Here is a 24,526-nt window from a genome sequence, read left to right as displayed (position 1 = left end):
ACATTAGAGTTAACAAAGACTTCCTGCAAAGGATCAAATTGTAAACTTACAGGTTCTAGACAGAAATTTACTAGTAACTTATCCTTGCCTAACCTTTTGGGAGGAAAGTATTTAACAGTCCTTTTAGACTGAGTAAAGGAAGTTTCCTTCTCAGGTTTCTTTAGAGAAATTCCATTGGCCTTGAAAGAAGAATTATAAAAAATAAGAGAATCTCCATAGTAGTTCTCAATACAATTTAACGAATCGACTCTAAGATCAGATTCGGGATTTATCCTCAAAGGTTTCTCCTTATATTTGAAGTTATCAAAATTTAGTACTTCATTAGAGGGCATTTCAGAAACCCCTTTTATCATTCTCTTTAAGTAGAAAGGTTTCTCACTAGGAGGGATATATTGAACCCCGGTCCCATAAGGAATGAAACTATCAGCAAGTTTAACGGGCTACCATATAAGGGGGCTCTCTGTATTGAAAATTGTTTAAAGTTTTGAAGAATGTCATTTCCAATGATGCCTAAAACTTTCAATTGATCTCCCTTCACCTTGGGAAAACTAGGGGAAATATAAAATTCATGATCGGAGTATAGATAAGTTGAATCCTTCAATTGCAAAAAACAAACTAAACAGATTCATCCCAGAGGGGAGTTTTAAGTTTGTAGTATGATTAAAACCTCTTTTATTCATTAGAGGTAAAGCAAATGAAGAAACCAACTTATCCATAGGAGGACTTAAACAAGGTCCAACTCTGTCCTCCACCAATTCCTTGTTAATGATTGAAAACTGGGCTCCATTGTCTAATAAAATGAGACATTGGGTAGTTCTCTTGCCTCTGCTGACAGGAAGGGAAACCAAAGGAACAATCAGATCTGATAACGAATGGAAATAAAACACTTTCCCTTTGGAAAGTGGTAACTTATTAGCCATAGGACACATGGCTCCATGGTGCTTGGGTTTGTTACACACAAAACATTTATAAGGCAGAGTGGCCTTTAACCCAGGGCATTCCAAAGAACCAAGTCCATGATTCAAACATCTGTTACAGAGTCCTAATTGAACTGCTCTAGCTTTCCTGTGTTCAAGGGAAATATAGGAAGAACATTTTAAACTTGCATGGTCAGAAGTGGGGCAGAATATACATCTGTAAATAGACTTCGTAATGGAATCTGGATTGACCTTAAAGGAGTAACTAACTCCCTTGCTAGAATCAACAGGTTTTTTCAAGGCAATTTCCTTGAAGGCAAGGGAACTGGTAGTATCACTTCGTTTGGGTTTGACACTGAGGTCATCAGATCCCTTTTTTTAAGCTTATTAAAATTGGGGTAATTTAGAATCAATCACCCGAGACAGTTCAATCAAGAAAAATTTAGGTGGTAATCTATTTAAAATTAATTTACTGATCAGAAGGAGGCCCTCCATTCCAGCCTTAGTAAAGTCAACTCCAATCCCCTTAAGGTCATGTAGTTTGGAATCAACAGACCTAATGTAACTTTCTAGGTCCTTTAACTTGGAGACCTCAGGTGCATTAATAATAGAAATCAAACACCTTGTCCATGATCTCCTCCTTATTAAAAAACAACCCGTCAAGAAGAACACCCACGGGTAAATTCTCCAATAAGTGGAAAGCCTCCCCTTTGAGATATCCCTTTAAATAAATTAATTTCTGACTATTAGTCAGATTGGGGATACCAGCAATGGCGTTCTGAAAACCCTTTTTAAAATTGAAATAGGCAAAGGGATTGTGTGAATTGCTCTCAAAGTGTTGAAGAACAATAGGAGGGAGAGGAAGTTTTACTGACTGAACTCCAGTGGACCTGCTAGATTCATCAACTTTAGAGTCAAGAACTCCCTTTAATTCTTGTCTCTGTTCCTTAAAAGGAGACAATTCTAGAAGGACGGACAGGCGGTAAGCCCTGGATTTTTCCATATCCTCGTCCCTTCCTTCTTCAGGGAGTAACAAGTACACATCTTCGTCAAATTTTTGGATTTCCGAGAGGAAACATTCCAACTGTGACACCATGGTGTCAAGGATGGTAAGAGAAAGTGAATCAAGTTGTGAATTTTTTAGAACCTTTAAGTCTTTTGAGATAAGACCCTTTTTATTGGTTTGTTGTCTTCGGATTTTTTTTAAGTCCTTGGACTCAGAAAATGACTTTGTCACTAGCCATTTTGAAACAACCCAAAGACTCGTTCCCAAATAAAGAGAGTACGACTGTCGTACCGAAAACTGTCTTATAGACCAACTAATACGACTGATCTTAGAGAAATTTCATCAAGATAATATATAAATACAACATTTTTTAAACTGTAAAGAGCAGACAAGGCAAGGGAAACCATGATTAGAAACAATAGAGACCACCAAGTTCAAAAGAACAATTTGATAAACTTCGAAAGAATATGGGAATAATACCGCCCCCTCAGTGCCGGTTACTTTTCCATCAAAGAGAAAATAAGATCCTAAAACGAGGAAATTATAGAAATCTGAATGAATTCGGTACGAAAGAACAACAGGAAACTGGCCTTTGTAACCACCTATTGTAACTTTAAATAATAAAGTGCTAGATTGTAGCTTACGACATAAGGGGGAATTAAGTTAGTCGAAATCGACTGTAAAAGAAAATTAAGTTAATTTCAAATATTAAATTCTCAAATTAGAGAAAATTGACTCAAAGTTTGAGAGAATTAAACATTAGTCTGAGAAAATTAAACCTATGGTAATTATGGTTTAATAATACAAAGGGTGTCTGAGAACTTACTTGGTAGCGTTCTCAGACTATTGGTCTGAAATTAGGTTGAACTTGAAGGCTTCTGATGTGAAGACATAAAAAAGTCCCTTGCCGACTGGTTTTAAGAGTGGTCTGACTGGAACCAGAGCTCTGGGTGATCTGTCGTTCAGACCCGACGATAGTGGCTGTATTCGGTGGGACTCTTACATGTTCGAAAAAAGCTCGAAGCCACGGGTTAACTTTTACTTTTAAGGGGAGTGGAGTGTGATAGGGATGGAATGGGTGGGAGTGGTTTTTATGTTGTTTTTTTTGGCTACCTCCCTTGTAAGGGGGAAAAAGCCTTTGGTATATGTATGTATGGAAATACAAATATATAGAGTAAACTGTGTAAATGAGAAAGAAAAGGGGGAAGGAGTACAAGAAGAAGCTGAGAGAAGAGTGGGAGGGAGTGAAGGATAGAGTAGAACTAGGAGTGGAGGAGGAATGGGGATATTTCAAGGAGGGAGTCACATGGTGTGCAAAAATGGTGTGTGGAACAAGGAGGACAGGAGGAAATAGAAGGAAGGGTAGTGAATGATGGGATGGTGAGGCAAAGAAGGTTGTAAATGAGAAGAAATGAACATTCACAATTTGGTAACAAAATAGGATGAGAGAATCATATGAGAGGTACAAAGAAAAGAGGAGTAAAGCATAAGATAAAGGAGGCAAAGAGGAGAGCAGATATGAAATGGGGTAAGAGTATGACAGAAAATTTCGAAAGTAATAAAAAGATTTTTTGGAAGGAAATTAAAAGGAAGGGGAGGCAAATCAAGTAGAGAAGGTGCAGATGGAGAGATGATAATGGCAGAGATGGCAGTAAGAGGAAGGTGGGCAGAGTATTGTAGGGAGTTGCAAAATGTGAAGGAGGATAAGAAGTGAAAGGTAGTTGCAGTGGGAAGTGCTAAGAAATTGACAGTGATGAATGAGAAAAATGGAGGAGAAATAAGAAAAGATAAGGGGAAAGCAGTTATTAAAATAATGAGAGTAGGTAAGGCACCTGGGTTGGATGGGCATCATGCAGAGTGTCTAAGAAAGGGAGGTACAGTGATAGTGGACTGGCTGGTGAGGTTATTTAATGTTTGTATAAAAGAGGGTAGAGTGCTGGAGGAGTGCCTGTATAGTTCCACTTTACAAGGGAAAAGGGGACAAGTGTGAGTGCAGCACTTTCAGATGGTTCAGTTTGTTGAGTGTAGTTGGGAAGGCTTGTGGGAGGGTTTTAATTGAAAAGATTAGGAGAGGAACAGAGGGCGTAATTGGTGAGGAACAGTGTGAGTTTAGGACGGATAGTGGTTGTGTGGATCAGTTGTTAATGGTAAGGCAGATATGCGAGAAGGTAAGGATGTTTTTTGGAGCCTTTATGGATTTGGAAAAGTTTTATGACAGGGTAGACAGGAAGAGTTTTTATGAGGGTAGTAGAGCCAGTGTTAGAATCAGAAATGGAGAGAGTGAGTGGTTTGAGGTAAAGGTAGGACTTCACCAGGGATGTGTCATGTCACCATGGCTGTTCAAGTTATACATGGGTGAGGTGGTGCAAGAGGTAAATGCAAGGGTAATGGGCTGGGGATTGGAGATAGTTAAAGAAAATGGAAAAAAAAATGGGAGATAAGCCAGTTGTTGCTTGCTGACGACACTGCACTTGTGGCGGGATCAGAGGAGGGATTAAGGAAGTTAGTTACAGAGTATGGGAAGGTGTGCAAAAGAAGGAAGTTGAAGATAAATGTGGGTAAAAGTAAGGTGATGAGATGTACAAGGGGAAAGGATGGCAGCAAACTGGAAGTGAGTATTAAGGGAGAGAGATTGGAGGAAGTGGATAGCTTTAGATACTTGGATGTGAATGTGGCGGGAAAGGGAGGAGTGGAGGTGAAGGTAGAATGTAGATTGAGAGAAAAAAAAGTCAATTCCTTGGGGGATTAAAAAGTATAATGAAAAATAAACATTTGGGAGTGGATGCTAAGAAGAGATTGTATGAAGGAGTGATTGTGCCTACAGCACTGTATGGGCCAGAAACATGGAACATAAGAGAGGAAAAGTTTAAATGTGTTTGAGATGAAATGCCTGAAAAGTACAGTAGGGGTTACTAGGCTGGATAGAGTAAGAAAAGAGGAGGTGAGAAGGAGAGCAGGGGTGGAAAGGGAATTGGGAGACAGGTTTGATGAAAGAGTATTGGGATGGTTTGAACATGAAAGAATGAGTGAAGAAAGATTAGTAAAAAAGGTGTGGAAGGAGTGAACATGACGAAGTGACCGAGAGATGGATTGATGGGGTAAAAGGGGCATTGGGAAAGAGGGGAATATCTGTTGGGGAAGGAAGGGAAAAGACAGAAGAGGGGTGAGTGGAGAATGGTTTTATTTACCTAATTGTAGTATACAATTGTGTATGGATGATGCTGTGATTCATGGAAGGGAGTGGGTGGTGAGGAAGTATGTGTAAATGATATTGTGATGCAGCCCAAAGGGATTTCTCTCCATCTTCCTTTTTTCTGTATGAGGGGACAGAGAGGGGGGACACAAATTAAATGAAGTGACCTTGCTGTGGAGGTTCTGTGTCTTGCTGCATTGCCTGTGCCCCAAGGCAATGGGCAAGATTCAGGGATAACCCATCATCCAGGAGGAGCCAAGAAAAGAGGGAGGGAGGGGTTGTGAATGGGAGTGGAGTATGTGGGGATGAAATGGATGTGAATGGATTTATACCTTTGACTTTGGCTATCTCCCTTGTAAGAGGGGAAAAGCCCTTGGTATATGTATGTATTGTATGTTGATGTGTTATATCATTCTGTAAATAGAAATATGTGTCAATGCAGTTTTTGTTGTTCAGAATGGCTGATATGGTTCACTATATGATTTGAGTTATTTAATTTTTTCGTGGTGTAGCTTTTGTGTGCTTTGCCAAAAAATTATGCTATCATATTTGTTGCTCAGTGGTTAATGTAAGTTATCATCAAGGATAATGTGGATATAAATGAGATTAGGAAGGGAGATAATGGGTATTTGTGAGTGGATATGACCTTAGTTTTAATTTCTTCCAGCTGATGGTCATTTGAGATAGATTGATAGATTTTGTTAATAACATTTTATATATTCATTTCAGTTTGATAATGTAGTTGCCCGTGCAAGTGCAGATGGTATCTCCAGCTGTGAAAGAGTGGCTGCGGAAGAGAAGAGACAATGTTGGATCTTGGAGACTCTTTGTTAATACAAGCAAATTCAAGGTGAGTGAGAAATATTTTGTATGGAAAGACATGTTAAAGAAAATAAGTAACTATATTTTTCCTGTGCCTTATACTGTAATTTTCGATATATATTTACCCACAAGAAATGAGCTATGCTCATGGGGTCCTGTTAGGTATGTATTTACCTAATTGTAGTTTACAGGTAAGGGGCAACATTTGTTGGGTCCTGTCTCCTACCCTCCAATATAACAAACCTCAAAATCATGTACAGTTCCAACTTAATCTATATCCTTAATTTCAATTATCATATTTAGATTTGAATTCATGTGTGTCTGTCAGTCTATGTGCACAGCCTCCCAAATAGTTCTGCAATATCTCTTTCTTCTCCCTGGTTCCATGTGGGTGTGGGTTAGCTCCTTGATAGTTGGTATGTCTTATTAGGGTATTTCTATTGCAATCCTTGGACCAATAATTCTTTTCAGGGTTTTAATAGGGTAGAACATAGAGGATGTCACAACTTTGCATTGTGACACACTGCCTATTACTTCCCATTTTCTTTCGTCTCCTTTCCATCCCTTCGGCTATTACTTTTCTTTCTCGCTCTATGGAGTCGCTGGAAGTCTTAAGTCCTCTAGTAAATTTGTTACAGTCAGGGCCCCGACATGGGTAAGTGCTGCCCCGGGGCGAGTCGAAAAATAACAGTAAATACGATTACAAGTTATTTGGAAATTCGCTAACAAAAGTGGATAGTGAAAAAGATCTCGGCATAATTATCAGTAATGATCTCAAATCATCCAAGCAGTGTATTTCAGCCTCTGAGAAAGCAAATAAGATTCTAGGACTGATTGCACGATCTTTTGATTTCAAAAGTCCATCACTCATTAACAAGCTATATAAATTGTTAGTTCGTCCACATTTGGAATATGCTGTTTCCGTATGGTCACCGAATCTCATTAGACATTAACAGACTGGAAAAAGTACAACGGCGAGCCACAAAACTGATTCCAAATATCAAAAATAAATCATACGAAAATTGACTAAATCATATGAATCTGTTTTCCCTTAAAAAGCATAGACTCAGAGGTGACTTGATACAGGTCTTTAAAATTCTAAAGGGAATTGACAACATCAAAAGTGACAAAAATTTTCACATTGAATGAAAATCAGACAAGAAACAATGGTCTCAAACTGTCCGGAAATAGATTCAATTTGGAAGTAGGTAGAAACAACTTTGCCAACCGTGTAGTTAATGAATGGAATAAACCAGGGCTGTGGAGTCGGAACACAAAACCTCGACTCCTCTATTTTTGGCACCACTGACTCTGACTCCTCTATTTTCGGCACCTCCGACTCCAACTCTGACTCCTCTATTTTTGGCACCACCGACTCCTCTTCATATACCGGTAATTAACTGATTATGGCCTACATATTTTATAAAGCCTATACAACACACATAAATTCCAATCTTGAGTAGACTTATATCATTATAAGTGGTTTATATCAAAGAATAAAGATATATGTTATAGTGTGGCTTTCCCCTGTTTGACCTCTTCATTAATACTTTATTACTGATGTAGAGATTTTTTGAAAGGATATTGAAGAAAATTCAGTAAAATAAAGATTCTATAATGTACCTCTTGATTTAACATACTGGTACTGGTATGCGATTATTGCGATGGACATTACTCTGGTTCTGGAACCGATCTTATCGATACGAGTACAATACCAGATACAGCTGAACATGTTTGAAACGTAAAACTTTTTTTTTCAACTTTAAGATAAATATTCTTATTTCAATAATTCAATGTTGAAAAGTATAGAGGGGATTAAGAAGGGGAAAGGAGAGAAGAGATAGTATTATTGCATTAGTCTACAGTTGAAATTATAATTATCCTACTGTTGGAGTGATGGAAACGATGTATATGGAGCTTGACAGGAATATTACAGCTCCCATGACTGTGTGTCAACAGAAGGTGTAAAATGGAGGTGTTTATCTAAATTATTCAAGTAATACTTTGGATGTCTATACATACATACATATACCAAGGCTTTTTCCCCCTTACAAGGGAGGTAGCCAAAAAGGATTACAAAGAATTACAAAGGCGGAGCATGCCGACAGGAGACCTTTTGATCCATATATAGGTCGGATGCGAAAAAAAACCATATTAATAATAAAATAATAAATAAAAACTATGATAATGTAAATAACAAATAAAATACATAAATAAATGCATAGGTATAGTTGAATAATAAACAAGCAGGTAAATAGTAAATAATAATTAATTGACATATAACTAATAATAAATAAAAATCAGACAGACAAATGATAACAAAACAAAAACAAATAATATAAGATAAATTATAATCATTACAGCATCTTACTTAGGTATTTATCTAAATGATTCTTAAAGCTTTGAACTGAACTACATTGCACTACCTGTGCAGGAAGTTTATTCCATTCATTAACTACACGGTTGGCAAAGTTGTTTCTACCTACTTCCAAATTGAATCTATTTCCGGAGAGTTTAAGACCATTGTTTCTTGTCTGATTCTCATTCAATGTAAAAATTTGGTCACTTTTGATGTTGTCAATTCCCTTTAGAATTTTAAAGACCTATATCAAGTCACCTCTGAGTCTACACTTTTTTAGGAAAAGGCATAAAATCATTCCCACCCATTCCATCCCTGAATACACTCCACACCCCTCCACCCTCCATCTTATCTTAGCACCTCCTGGATAACGGGTCATCCCTCCACCTTGTCCACTACCCTGGGTCAGAAGCAGTGTCACAAGACACAGCACATCCACAGCAAGGCCGCTTCATGAAATCGGCGACCCCCCCTCTCCGTCCCCCCATTGCATAAAAGGAGAAGACGGGGGAGAAATCCCTTCGGGCTGCATCAAATTTTGCTCACACATACTACCTCACCCCCCATATCCCAGCCCATTCCACCTCATGCATCACAGCATCATCCATATACATCCATTCTCCATTCACCCTTGTCTTCTGTCCTCTCCCGTCCTTCCTCAACAGACATTCCCCTCCTCCCCAAAGCCCACCTCACCCCATCCATCCACCTCATCCTAGGACGTCCCCTCATGTTCACTCCCTCCACATCTGCCTTCCATACCTCTTTTACTAGTCTTTCTTCACTCATTCTTTCCATGTGTCCAAACCATCCCAATACTCTTTCATCAACCCTATCTCCCAACTCCCTTTCCACCCCTGTTCTCCTCCTCACCTCCTCATTTCTCACTCTATCTAGCCTAGTAACCCCCATCATACTTCTCAGACACCTCATCTCAAACACATTCAAACTCCATCTCTCTTCCTCTCTTATGTTCCATGTTTCTGCCCCATAAAGTGCTGTTGGCACAATCACTCCTCCATAGTCTCCTCTTAGCATCCATTCCCAAATGTCTGTTCTTCATTACACTTTTTAATCAATCTACATTCTACCTCCACCTTCACTCCACCTTTTCCTGCCACATTTGCACCCAAGTATCTAAAACTATCCACTTCCTCCAGTCGCTCTCCCTTAATGCTCACTTCCAGTCTACTGCCACTTTCACCCCTTGTACATCTCATCACCTTACTTTTGCCCACATTTATCTTTAGCTTTCTTCTATCACATACTCTCCCAAACTCTGTCACCAACTTCCCCATTCCCTCCTCCGATCCTGCCTCAAGCGCAGTGTCATCCGCAAACAACAGCTGGCTCACCTCCCACTTTTCACCATTTTCTTTAGCCATCTCCAATCCCTGACCCACTACCCTTGCATTTACCTCTCGCACTACCCCATCCATGTATAAGTTGAACAGCCAGGGCGACATAATGCATCCTTGACGCAGTCACACCTTTACCTTGAACCACTCACTCTCTCCATTTCTAATCCTGACACAAGCTCTACTACTCTCACAAAAACTCTTGACAGCTCCTAGAAGCTTTCCTCCTATCCCGTATATCTGCATAACATCCCACAGTGCCTTTCTGTCTACCCTATCGTAAGCCTTTTCCAGATTCATAAAAGCCCAAAAACATCCTTCCCCTTTCCTATAGCTTTCTCACATATGTCTTGCCATAAAGATCTGATCTACACAACCTCTACCCGTCCTAAATCCACACTGTTCCTCACCAATTACTCCCTCTGTTCCTCTCCTAATCCTCTCAATCAAGATCCTCCCATAAGCCTTCCCAACTACACTTAACAAGCTAATCCCTCTGAAACTACTACATTCACACTTGTCCCCTTTTCCCTTGTAAAGAGGAACTATACAGGCAGTCCTCCGGCACTCTACCCTCTCTCCAGCAAACATTAAATAACCTCACCAGCCAGTCCACCATCACTGTACCTCCTTTTTTTAACCCCCTTCCATACGATGCCGCACACGTAGGCGTCATGAGGAGCAAGTGGATTTGCGACGCTGCCATATCAGCGTCTTGATTATATTTATTGTAGTCGCCCCTGTGTTTTTACATTCTTCCAAATGTGCCCTGAATCCCATTCTCTGTGGTTTTCAAAATTCGCGGGTGAAAGAGAGAACGATCGATATAAGCGGTGACTATATTTTATGATGCGAGTATTATTACGACACGTCGTACGGCTGGCATTGGCTGCTGCCCGCGAGATTTAAGTCCGGAGTGAAGTGGTTAAACATTCTGCATGGCATCCATCCAGACCAGGTGCCTTACCTGCTTTCATCATCTTAACAACTGCCTTCACTTCATCCTTCCTTATTTCTCCTCCATTTTCCTCACTCATCACTCTGTGTATAAATTTGAAAGCCAGCGATGCACAAGAATGTTTTGGAGGTTTAGTGGAATGACCACAAAGATAAGACGATGAGATTTATTACATTTTATAAAATTGTTTTTTTATATATAATCTACTTGTAAGGAGTGTGCACTGCATAACTCTACAGACCAAAGGCATTATAAAGTGTAAATTTAACTGGAGTCGGAGTCAGTATATTTTTACCGACTCTGACTCTGACTCCAGTGACACCGTAATTGCTTCCTACTCCGACTCCAGTGACCGTAATTACTTCCGACTCTGACTCCACAGCCCTGGAATGAACTTCCTGCATAGGTAGTGAAATGTAGTTCAGTTCGAAGCTTTAAGAATCATTTAGATAAACACCTAAGCAAGATGCTGTAATGATTATAATTTATCTTATTTTATTTGTTTTTGTTTTGTTATCATTTGTCTGTTTGATTTTCATTTATTATTGGATATATGTCAATTTATCATTATTTACTATTTACCTGTTTGTTTATTATTTAACTGTACCTATGCATTTATTTATGTATTTTATTTGTTATTTACATTATTATAGTTTTTATTTATTTTTTATATTTTTTTTTTTTTTTTTTTTTTTTTTTTTTTTTTTTTTTTTTGCTATTCACATGTAACATTCATCCACAAAACAACATTTATACACACATCATTCATATACACTACTCATTATAAATAGATCACACATTAAAAGTACATTAAAACGTGCTGCCCCAGGGCATTGCCCCTCCTGGCCCTCCCCTTGTCGGGGCCCTGGTTACAGTGCCTTATTGTGTTATGTATCTTCTATTTACTCAGGAATTTCCTCCCCCATCTTCCAAGATGTCTTCGTATGCTCATGATTGAAGTCATCACAGATGTTATAATGTTAAGATTGAAATGTCTCATTTTTTCAGTTTAACTAGATCACCATATTTCATGTATCCTTGTACTTTGTGATTAGGATTGGTATATTGTACCCATGTATTACCATTTGATTTTGCTTCTCAGTTGTTCTGCTTATTAACCTCTTCACTCCAAGGCACATTGCACGTCTGTCAGCATTAGCTGCCCAACGTGCGATGTTGCGTCATAATAATCGCATTATAAAAAATAAAGTCAGTGCTCAATCGTTCGTTCTCTTTCACCCGTGAATTTTGATAACCATAGAAAATATGATGAAGCCAGTTTAGAGAGAATGGAGGTTATGTAGGTACGACTACAATAAATATAATCAAGACGCCAACATCGGCATCATCGCGTACCCACTTGCTCCTCATGACGCATACGTAGGCGTCACCGTATGGAAGTGGTTAACCCCCCCCCCTGCGCACTTGCCACTTCTCGTCTAGGCTAGTTTTAATTAGGCTAGTTGGGATCATATATCACTTTCTTGGAACTAGTAACTACCTCATAAGACTATTAGAAATGCCTTAACTCCTGCCCAGACGTTGCATTGCATTCCTCTCGAAATTTAGTGATCAGAAAAGTGACCACCAAAAAACGGTGCACTGGACCTCATGCTTAGAGGTAATAGTATCACACAGTAAGGAGTAAGCATCACTTCCTCACGGGAGGAGTAGGTATGCCACACTCTCCAAGAGAAGAATTCTGAGGACCTCACATCTTCGACAGTGAAGACGAACATGAACATATTATTCTCATCGTTGGCCATCACCAATCACATTGCAGTGACTCATGTTTAGTATCCTGGAAATCAAATAAACAAAAAAAAAAGAACAAACAAACCCCCAAAATTAAACACATATCTGACTATTATCACACATTATGAAAATGAATTTACAGAAGATTGATAACAAAGGAAATTATAAAGATAAAAAGATCTTACAAATTTACATTCAAAACAAATCTAAATTTAAAATTCACGCGAGATATAACCCGAATCAGATTGAATTGAATTCAAAACGATGCAAAAACTTGTATTAACACAAAGGTAATAAAATATAGCACATGAAGTAAAAAAAAAAATTAAACTAAAATAGGACACATACGGGTAAGAAAAGGACAAGCCAGAAAGACCCTCCTATATTCTAATTTTCTCCAAAATGTGATCTAAGAAAAATGGTAAAAACCCCGAAGTAAAAATGACATGTAAGTTAAAGTGGAGAGAAAAACTGAGATGAACGAAAAGTCTAATTGACAAGTTCAACTCAAAACTATCCCAAAAGGTATTTACACCACGGGAACCAGAAACAAAATTTGATCGCCCACAAGAAAACCTAATCTAACTTAACCCAAAAAAAAAAGGAAATTTCCACAGGGTTAGTAAAAGGACACTGGCAAAAGCCTTCCGACACGCCAGGTCCAGAATTGGTATCTCCAAAAGGGGATCCTACCTCTCACACACAAAAACTTACGGTACTACCTAGGTGCCTTGCACACCTTAGGTGACGGGGGAAAATGTCTCCCTCAAGGAGACGAGAGCGGCACGGATTGTCGACCTGTGACCAATGAGAACGAAAAAGCTCTCGAAACGAGAAGGTTCCAGGTTTTATAGTACAGGGATGACCCAACATGGTCAGAATGCCAAAAGTGACAGAACAGGAAGAGTCCCTATTCTATGTGCACACGGTACAGAAATCTAATCCTAACTACACTTTTCTAAGGGAACCCTTACAGAAATCATATACAAATACATACATACAAAATATATCTTAATTCTAACATAATAAAAAGTATACAATATATAATTGTTATGGCAACACAATGACATATCTGACCCAAGCTTGTCGGCCGGGCGATTGAATGTTGCCATACGAGGGTAGAATTAAGATTACAAACATTAAACAAGTCAAGAGTCATACGACGCAGCGTATGTCTTGACCAAAAGGGTACCGATTACAGAAATACAAAAAGGAATGTACAAACGACCAGTTAAAAGTAATTGGTCACACACACAAGGAAAGAACATTCCATATCAAAAATGTCAACTGTGTGCGACCATCCACATCATGAAAGAAATCACGTGACGCTTTTAATACGTGACACCTCCCCACCAAGAAAAAAATTGTGCACTTGCACAATTTTTACTAAATTCAATTTCTTGCGGAAGTCAATGCACAACTTCTGGCTACCATCTGACAAAAGTAAAGATGGGCGAACGACACTCACTCGCACATGACGAATGAGACCCACTTGAAAAACAAACAAAGACTCCTTCTGCAAACAAACAGGCGCTTAATGAGGATGCACTATACGAGAACTCCACCGAGATAGTGTCACCAACACCAAAGTCGTAGGCTACTGAGATGACCGGCCCCACAGTCTGTCTTCGAACCCCTGGGAAGGAAAATTTACCCTGAGCAACGAGCGGGCTTTGTCTCCGCCTGACGCTCAAGGTGCCCCCACTTCCGACTCCAGCGGCGGTTTTCTTAGACCAGACACCCAAAGGAGAAAAAAAATTAGGCAGGAGGCCGTCCTCGGCTGTAACCCTTTGACACGTGATGTGACCTAGCCACCGTCGGCGGCCTCTATCTGGTGTTGCTACTTCGTAGTTGGCAACCCTCACCCCTTAAACCGAGAACGGGTACAGGACATGGCCTGCAAAAGCGTCCCTTAAAAAGGCAGAAGGGCCAAACTAAAAATTACTTCTGTCAAACCTGTGCTTGTGCACGGGACAGAGACTCGTCCAGGAGTTCTGCATTGACTTTCCAACACACAACAACACATATATATAAAACAAACTCCTAACCATACCACAAAAAAATTAAACCCTAGGCCACTAAATACACAAACAGACAGAAAAAAAGTGTCGAGCACTACACCAAGAGTTCCACTAGCACTCTACGAAAACTGCCGTGCACCAAAAAAGACTGCATCGTCTGGCGGCTTCTTCACGCCTCTCCCACGTCTCCATAGCAGCAACAAAGAAAAATGAAGATTCCCGTCCGCTGGCATACGGAACGGTTCCTCTAAATGTCTGTTCACTTCACCTGGGCTGGGCATGTTGGGAGGTCCCACAATGTCCACCACTATGGTAGAGAAAAATTCCAGATTGTCGCGAGATCCGGCTGCTTGGTCCGCGACCTTCCGACTTTGCCGAGAGAGGGCTTTGCCTCGCCTCTCAAATGTCTCGCGGACGCCTGGGTCGCTCGCAGAGGGTCCGTAGATGGCCACCCGGCGAGGAGAGGGGACAATCAGCTGTTCCACAGCTTCCCAAGGATCCTCGTCCTTGCAAAAGGTTGACGGTACTCTCCGTCTGTGCAGCCTTTCGTTACGTAGATGAGGGGCGGGCGTTTGTGTCACCTCCCGCTCCTCCTCCTGGTTCCTCCGAAGGGGTGGCCAACTCCTCCTCCTTGGTCTGGGCTGCAATGGTCAGCTCCTCGTCCTCCGTCTGGGCTGCAGTCGGCTCCTGTTCCTCTGCAACTAACTTCGGTTTTCCTGAAAAGGACTTCTCTGGGGGTGGACTAACACAAGAAAAATTATCGCTTTCAGCGAAAAGAAAAGTGAGGTTTATTACCTCGTCAGGCTAGGTAAATAGCAGGGAAATGTCACGAATGACCTCGTCGGGCTCGCCGCCCATGTTCCCTATAGCGAGGTTAAGTGACTCGGGGGGGTGGGGGTGTAGATGTCACTACACACTCCCCATTCTCCTCTCCTTCTACAAAAACAGCACGACTGGGGATTTGTGGAGCCCCTGAATCGTGCAAAACTGTAACAGGTTTAGATTCCTCGTCAACAGTCACACTCTGACAAAAAGATCTGGTGATCTACGTCTGATACAGGCTCAGACTTCTCTGCCTGCATCTCCCGCTCCCACTCTGATAATTTCTTCAACCCACAATCTTCTGTATTGTGACCCCTTCACAAAACGAACAAAGTGGAAACCTAGAGGGATACATACGCCCTACAATTTCTCCTCACTGCTTCTGCTTTTCAATGATCTCACCTACGACCCGAAACATTTTGCTATTCCTTACTGGCTTTTCCATTTCGGTACCGTTTCGAGAAATCACTGAATTAAAATGTTATTAAAAATCGGGTTAAACAAAAGAAAATCTCACGTAAATCCTGGCAAGGTCGCCACTGTCACGGAGTGGCGATGGGAAAGGAGAAAATTTTAAAATGGAGGATGGCAAATTTTGCCAAAGTCAAGAAACGACTGTTCTAATCCCCAAAACCCTATCGCATCCGTGTCCAGGTTCTTTGAAAGAGGAGTAAGTTTTCTAAATTTATTTACATAAACAAGTAAATCAAATAAACAAAAAAACAAGAACAAACAAACCCCCAAAATTAAACACATATCTGACTATTATCACACATTATGAAAATGAATTTACACAAGATTGATAACAAAGAAAATTATAAAGATAAAAAGATCTTACAAATTTACATTCAAAACAAATCTAAATTTAAAATTCACGCGAGATATAACCCGAATCGGATTGAATTGAATTCAAAACGATGCAAAAACTTGTATTAACACAAAGGTAATAAAATATAGCACTTAATGAAGTTAAAAAAATAAACTAAAATAGGACACATACGGGTAAGAAAAGGACAAGCCAGAAAGACCCTCCTATAGTCTAATTTTCCCCAAAATGTGATCTAAGAAAAATGGTAAAAGCCCCGAAGTAAAAATGACACGTAAGTTAAATATAAGATAAAAAGGTGGAGAGAAAAACCGAGATGAACGAAAAGTCTAATTGACAAGTTCAACTCAAAACTATCCCAAAAGGTATTTTACACCACGGGAACTAGAAACAAAATTTGATCGCCCACGAGAAAACCTAATCTAACTTAACCCCAAAAAAAAAGGAAATTTCCACAGGGTTAATAAAAGGACACTGGCAAAAGCCTTCCGACATGCCAGGTCCAGAATTGGTATCTCCAAAAGGGGATCCTACCTCTCACACACAAAAACTTACGGTACTACCTAGGTGCCTTGCACACCTTAGGTGACGGGGGAAAATGTCTCCCTCAAGGAGACGACAGCGGCACGGATTGTTGACCCGTGGCTGATGAGAACGAAAAAGCTCTCGAAACGAGAAGGTTCTGGGTTTTATAGTACAGGGATGACCCAAGATGGTCAGAATGCCAAAAGTGACAGAACAGGAAGAGTCCCTATTCTATGTGCACATGGCACAGAAATCTAATCCTATCTACACTTTTCTAAGGGAACCCATACAGAAAACATATACAAATACATACATACAAAATAAATCTTAATTCTAACATAATAAAAAGTATACAATATACAATTGTTATGGCAACACTATGACATATCTGACCCAAGCTTGTCGGCCGGGCGATTGAATGTTGCCATATGAGGGTAGAATTAAGATTACAAACATTAAACAAGTCAAGAGTCATACGACGCAGCGTATGTCTTGACCAAAAGGGTACCGATTACAGAAATACAAAAAGGAATGTACAAACGACCAGTTAAAAGTAATTGGTCACACACACAAGGAAAGAACATTCCATATCAAAAATAAAAATAAAATATTCAACCTGGCAATGAGTCAAGACGACGCAAACGGCTACGGCCTGTCTTGACCCAAAGCAATTAGCCAAGACCTGACCGGTTCTGACCCTGCTTGGGTCAACTTGGACCAGGTGTGTGAGGGGGGTGGGGGTGACGTGACGTGCATGTCGACTGTGTGCGACCATCCATATCACAAAAGAAATCACGTGACGCTTTGAATACGTGACAAAGTTCAATCAGGGTTCATTGACAAACCTATTCCAGTGATTCAAATTGTACTCATGAAACAAACTTTTAGATAGTGTATGAAGCGGAAAGATTGGGGAAATCAAATCATTGGGCGCGATTCCCCTCCCCCACTGTGTGGTCAGTGTCATCAACTAAGGACAGGCATGGTTCCCTGCCACCCCTACGTGACCCATGAGTGTCACCATCATCCTGTTCAACCAAGAGTATCCACTTGTTTGAAGACATCACCAGTCAGTGCACTATTACAGGCGAGAATAATCAGAGGTATTATCTTATTTTGTTAGATAGGATTTAGAACGCACAGGGCTAGCCAAGTAGGATAACCAAATGCATAAGTGTGTATCTTGCCCAATTAATTGATAATTGAATTACTATGAATTTCTTGATATTGAATATAAAACCTGATGAATCTCAGTTGCATGCCACTGTTTGTGGAAATATTTTGAATCATAATAAAATCAGTGTACAGTAGTATGTTCTGTTGCCGAGGACTGTGATTTACATGAGGTTGCTCCCCTCTTTTGAGAAACATTTCTCTGGTCCTTTGAAATTACATGCTCGGATTAAAGGGAATGTGCATGGTCCCGGCTGGCGTCCCAAATTTCCTGGACTTTGGCTCCCAACTGCAGCTATCCCCCTTCGCTAATTCCCCAATGTACAAGAATTCTCTTGCCCCTCAACCACCCCCTCCTCCTTCCACTGTCCAGGGATTTCAGGACAGAGGAAGTGGGCACTGAGGTAGCCATCAGCCATGAACACAACATAGCAAGTGGAACCTCTGTTGAAAGCCTGTGAGGGTGATCATGTTCCTCTATTACTATTCTGTTATGATTGACACAAGGCAACAACAGCAACTAGTAACATGGTCCACTTGTTCACTGCCTTGTCTAGGAAGCTGAACATTTTTAGATATTGACCGTTTGATGTGTCTGTGATGATGATGATGATTTGGTTAAATGTCGCAAATTCCCCATCTGGAAGCTAGGACAGTGCCCCTTACAGAGGATTTTGTAGTGTGGAATTTAATTACTATATTTTCCGGCATATAGTGCGCGACTTTTTTCCATTGGAAGGGCCTAAAAATGGGGGGTGCTTATTATCTACGGCCTACGATAAAAATTCTGCGGCTGTGTTTGTAATTTTTTTTTTCACAACAACATGACGATGTTGGCCATCACAAAGTCGGGAGGCACACTTCTCCGTGACGTTCCGTGAGAACAAGAAGAACAGCCATGGTGACATGAAAGAATACGCCAGCATGGGCTACCGTATATAAATATTTGGTATAGGTAGGTATCTATCGAATCTTATTTTTCATGTTGAAATAGGCCTAAACACCATGAAACACGATCAATATTCATGATATTTGCCCATGTTCACAGCATCTTAGTTTGAATTTTTATGTTGGCTTTGTTGCTTCACTTTAGGTATGGTACAAATTCCGTTGCGGCCGTTCATAAAATCGTGTCAAACACCTGACTACAACACCCTCTTTCGGGAGTTATATTAACTAAACGTCACCTCGATGAGAGACTGTCCTATTTCACCACTGTCATTGCAGGTTCAAAGCTAAAACGAAACAGTCTGTAGTTTGTTTCAGTATTAAATAAAAAAAAAAATGGTAAAGACGAATTATTTCCTCAAGATATAAAATGAACATTTTCTGTAAAAATCCCGAAATTTTTCTGTATATTTTACTTTCAATAAACTTTTTTAGATCATATTTCCAAACTATTTAAGCTACAAAGTAATAAGGGACCAACGCACAACATGAGTCATATACCGGTACATGTAGTTCCGACTTTTTCTTAGTTGTGTCCTGATTGATGCCTAAACTGACACTTAATTTAGTGACAAATCAACAGATTTCCCAGTGGTGGCTCTAGCCAATGAAAAATACTTCTCCATGTAACCTCGTTCACATGATATAAATACCGAGGTAAAACTGCGTTATAGACATATGCGATCGGGCATGCGCGTTATACGTCGGTGCGCGCTATCTGTGTACTGAGATAACGAAGTGCATGGGTGCGCATTATAATCCGATGCGCATTTTAAGCCGGAAGATACGGTAAGCATGCCCTTGGTCCAACTCACAGGTGACAGGGTTCAAACTGCCATCATCTCGAGCTCCACTGCAAGTAGTAAAGCTACCCTCTTGGCCAGCAAGGAACTGCCAGTGAGTTAGACCAAAGGCAGGATTCATTAAATTTCACACTACATAGTCCTCTGTAAGGGGCACTGTCATAGCCTCCTCATAATGGGAGTTCACAACACTAACCCAAATCATCAATCAGTCATGATTTGTCTGTACATTCATGTTATGGTTTCAGGCACCAGCAAGTGCTCAGAGATGGGCCAAGTGTATTGCTAAGAATGTTGAGTATTTTCAGTCAAATGACATAATTTGTTTTCATTTTGTTCATCATCCACTTCCTGTATTTACCTAGTTGTATTTTGCGGGAAGGGGAGCTATGCTCGTGGTGTCCCGCCTTTGTATCTCGCAGTGTCTAGTTTACTTTTAAACTCATGAATGGTTTTTGCTCATACTATTTCATTATCCAGTTTGTTCCATGTGTCCACTACTCTATGTGGAAAACTGTTTTTCTTCAGTTCTCTTCTGTAGCTATGTTTTTTTATTTTCTTTCCATGTCCTCTTGTGTTTCTCTTGTCCCAGTTTAGTAAGTCCTCTCTATCGAGTATCTCTGTGCCTTTCATGATTCTGTAGATGGTCAGTAGGTCACCTCTCTTTCCTCTTTGCTCCGGCATCGGTAACTCCAGTTTAGCCAATCTCTCCTCATATGATATGTTTGCAAGAGCAGGTGCCATTTTTGTTGCTGCTCTCTGGATTCTTTCTATTTTCTTTACATTCTTTTTGGTACTGGGTGACCACAATGTCACCACATACTCTAGTCTAGGCCTTATCAATGTAACCAATATTTTTTTTATCATGTCTTCGCCCAAGTATGCAAATCCCACTTTTATTGATCTTAGCAAGTTGTAAGCCTTCCTGACAATTTTGTTAATCTGTTTATCACAGGACAAGTCATTTGTGATAATTACCCCCAAATCTTTTTCGGATCCTGCCTTCTTTACCTCCTTGGTTCCAATTGTATATTTTCCTGATACAGCATTCTGTTGTTGCTTTTTCCAAACTCCATTATGCTACACTTATTAGTATTAAAGTCCACTTCCCATTTCTGACTCCAGTTCCATACCTTATTCAGGTCTTCCTGCAGTGCTTCACAGTCCTGTAAGTACATAACTTTGAGATCCTTTTCTCTCTCCCTCTCTCTTTCATTTTATGTCTTTTTTTTTTCTTCTCTCTTAGTTTTGTGCTAGTTATGAAAACTTCATGCCATTACTAATGAGTCTTTATTTAAAAAAAATTGCAGCTTTTATCCAAGTTGTGCTGTATAGGTCAAATTTCGTGGAATATATTTTTGCATGTTTTCATTTCAATCTTTCATCTTTTCAGCACCATAGAACACTAGATTTGTAGTAGCTGCTAGACAATTTACATACATATACCAAAGGCTTTTTTCCCCCTTACACGGGGGGTAACCAAAAAGAAAAAGGCATAGAAACCACTCCCACCCATTCCATCCCCTACACATTCCACTCCCACCCATTCCATACCCTACACATTCCACTCCCCTCCACCCTCCCCCCTCCCTCTCATCTTGGCACCTCCTGGATGATGGGTCATCCCTGCATCCTGTCCACTGCCCTGGGTCAGAAGCAGTATCACTTCATTAATTCGATGACCCCCCTCTCCATCCTCTCTTGCAGAAAAGAAGAGGGGGAGAAATCCCTTCAGGCTGCATCAAATTACCTCTCATACACACTTCCTCACCCTCCATCCCCCACCCACTCCCCCTAATGCATCACAGCATCATCCATACACAACCCTTCTCCATTCACCCCTATCTTCTGTCCTCTCCCGTCCTTCCTCAACAGACATTCCTCTCTTTTGTAATGCCCCTTTTACCCCATCCATCCATCTTATCCTAGGATGCCCCCTCATATTCACTCCTTCCACCTCTGCCTTCCACACCTCTTTTACTAGTTTCTCTTCACTCATTCTTTCCATGTGTCCAAACCATCCTAATACTCTTTCATCAGCCCTATCTCCCAACTCCCTTTCCACCTCTGTTCTCCTCCTCACCTCCTCATTTCTCACTCTGTCTAGCCTAGTAACCCCTATCATACTTCTCAGACATTTCATCTCAAACACATTCAAACTCCTTTTCTCTTCCTCTCTTATGTTCCAATATCCTGCCCCATACAGTGCTGTCACCACAATCACTCCTTCATATAACCTCCTCTTAGCATCCATTACCAAATGTTTGTTTCTCATTACACTTTTTAGTCCACCAAGGCATTTACTTGCTTCTCTCAATCTACATTCTACCTCCACCTCCAATCCTCCCTTTCCTGCCACATTTGCATCCAAGTATCTAAAACTATCCACATCCTCCAGTTTCTCTCCCTTAATGCTCACTTCCAGCCTGCTGCCACTCTCTCCCCTTGTACATCTCATCACCATACTTTTGCCCACATTTATCTTCAGCTTCCTTCTTTCAAACACCTTCTCAAACTCTGTCACTAACTTCCTCAATCCCTCCTCTGATCCTGCTACAAGCGCAGTGTCGTCAGCAAACAACAACTGGCTTATTTCCCACTTTTCTCCATTTTCTTTAACCATCTCCAACTCCTGACCCACCACCCTTGCATTCACCTCTTGCACCACCCCATCCATGTATAGATTGAACATCCCTGACAAAGTCCCACCTTTACCTCAAACCATTCACTCTCTCCATTTCTAATCCTAACACAAGCTCTACTACATACATACATATACCAAGGCTTTTTCCCCCTTACAAGGGAGGTAGCCAAAAAGAAAAAGGCATAAAATCATTCCCACCCATTCCATCCCTAAATACACTCCACTCCCCTCCACCTTCCCTCTTATCTTAGCACCTCCTGTCATCCCTGCACCTTGTCCACTGCCCTGGGTCAGAGGCAGTTTCGCAAGGCACAGCACATCCACAGCAAGGCCTTCATTAAATCGGCAAACCCCCCTCTCCATCCTTCTCTCGTAAAAACTCTTGACTGCTCTTAACAGCTTTCCTCCTATCCCATATATCTGCAATACCTCCCACAGTGCCTTCCTGTCTACCCTGTCATAAGCCTTTTCCAAATATATAAAAGCCCAAAAACATCCTTACCTTTTCCTATAGCTTTCTCACATATCTCTTTACCACAAAAATCTGATGTACACTACCCCTATCTGTCCTAAATCCACACTGTTCCTCACCAATTACTCCCTCTGTTCCTCTCCTAATCCTCTCAATCAAGACCCTCCCATAAGCCTTCCCAACTACACTCAACAAGCTGATCCCTCTGAAACTACTACACTCACACTTGTCCTCCTTTCCCTTGTAAAATGGAACTATACAGGCACTCCTCCAGTCCTCTGGCACTCTACCCTCTCTTAAACAAACATTAAATAACCTCACCAGTCAGTTCACCATAATTGTTCCTCATTTTTTTAGACATTCTGCATGACATCCATCCAACCCAGGTGCCTTACCTGCTCTCATCATCTTAACAGCTGCTTTCACTTCATCTTTCCCTATTTCTCCTCCATTTTCCTCACTCATCACTCTCATTTTCTTAGTGCTTCCCACTGCAACTACCTTTCCCTCCCTATCCTCCTTCACATTTAGCAACTCCCTAAAATACTCTGCCCACCTTCCTCTCTGCCTTCTCTTCCATTATCATCTCTCCATCTGCACCTTTTACCTTTTCTTCTCTACTTGATTTGCCTCCTCTTCCTCTTTTAATTTCTTTCCAAAACATCTTTTTATTACTTTCAAAATTTTCTGTCATACCCCATTTCACATCTGCTCTCCTCTTTGCTTCCTTTATCTTATGCTCAACTTCCCTTCTCTTTACTTTGTACCTCTCATATGATTCCCTCGTCCTAATTTGCAGCCAATCTATGAAAGCCTGCTTCTTCTCTTCTACACCTTTCTTTGCTTCCTCATCCCACCACTCACTACCCTTCCTTCTATTTCCTCCCACCCTCCTTGTTCCACACACCTTCTTTGCACACCTTATAACTCTCTCCTTGAACCATCCCCATTCCTCCTCCACTCCTAGCTCTACTCTATCCTTCACTCCCTCCCACTCCTCTCTCAGCTTCTTCTTATACTCCTCCTTTTCTTTCTCATTTAAGCAGTTCACTCTAAGTACCTCCCTTCCTTTTGCCCTTTTCCTCATTCTCCACCTATTCTCCATTCTCAATTTACCTTCCACCAGAAAATGATCTGATATTCCCCCACTCTCTCCCCTTAAAACATGTGCATCCTTAACTCTTCCTACCATACTCCTGGTCACCACTATGTAGTCCATTAACTCTCTATCTGCCACCCTTCCATCCACCACCCTCTCCCATGTGTATTTATGCTTGACTTTCTTCCTAAACACTGTATTTGCTATCATCAACTCTCTTTCAAGACACATCTCCACCATCAATTCTCCTCTACGATTTTTACCTGGAACTCCATACTTCCCAATCACTCCATCTATTGGTTCATTTCCTACTCTAGCATTAAGGTCTCCCAAAACAACTACATTGACATTTCTCCCTAATCCCTCTATGCACTCATATAAATCTACCCAAAAAGCCTCCCTTTCCTCTATGCTCTTCTCACTACCAGGCCCATACACACTTACAAAAACCCACATCTCCCTTCCCAGCTTCACCTTCATCCACAACCTTGAAGGAACCTCCTTCCACTCCACTACCCACTTACTTATCTCTTCACTTACTAGTATAGCCACCCCTTCTCTCCCTCGTCCCCTCTTCACTCCTGAGAACCTCCCAACTACACTCCCAAACTCACAGTTGCCCTTTCCTTTTATTTTAGTTTCACTCAAAGCCAGTACATCCATCTTTCTTCTCACAAACATACTGCCTATCTCTTCCCTTTTACTCTCATCTGTACCACATCCATGTACATTATAAATCATACGAAAATCGATTATAAATCATACGAAAATCGACTAAAACATATGAATCTGTTTTCCCTAAAAAAAAGCGTAGACTCAGAGGTG

The 24,526-nt window shown here is 40.7% G+C and overlaps 1 protein-coding gene across 1 annotated transcript in view; it reads left to right on the top strand.

The window, feature by feature from the left end:
- Positions 1–24,526, top strand: part of LOC143020011 (uncharacterized) — a 37,947-nt gene that overhangs the window by 7,386 nt on the left and 6,035 nt on the right. Inside the window, exon 4 of the mRNA XM_076176109.1 lies at positions 5,846–5,966. Coding sequence (XP_076032224.1) covers positions 5,877–5,966 — 90 coding nt within the window. The 5' untranslated portion in view covers positions 5,846–5,876. The remainder of the gene's footprint in view (positions 1–5,845; positions 5,967–24,526) is intronic.

This window comes from Oratosquilla oratoria, chromosome 38 (genome assembly GCF_046742065.1).
Source record: "Oratosquilla oratoria isolate Oo_2021 chromosome 38, ASM4674206v1, whole genome shotgun sequence".
Lineage (NCBI taxonomy): Eukaryota > Metazoa > Arthropoda > Malacostraca > Stomatopoda > Squillidae > Oratosquilla > Oratosquilla oratoria.
Note: the sequence above shows the minus strand (reverse complement) of the source record. Positions and strands in the feature narration are given on the sequence as shown.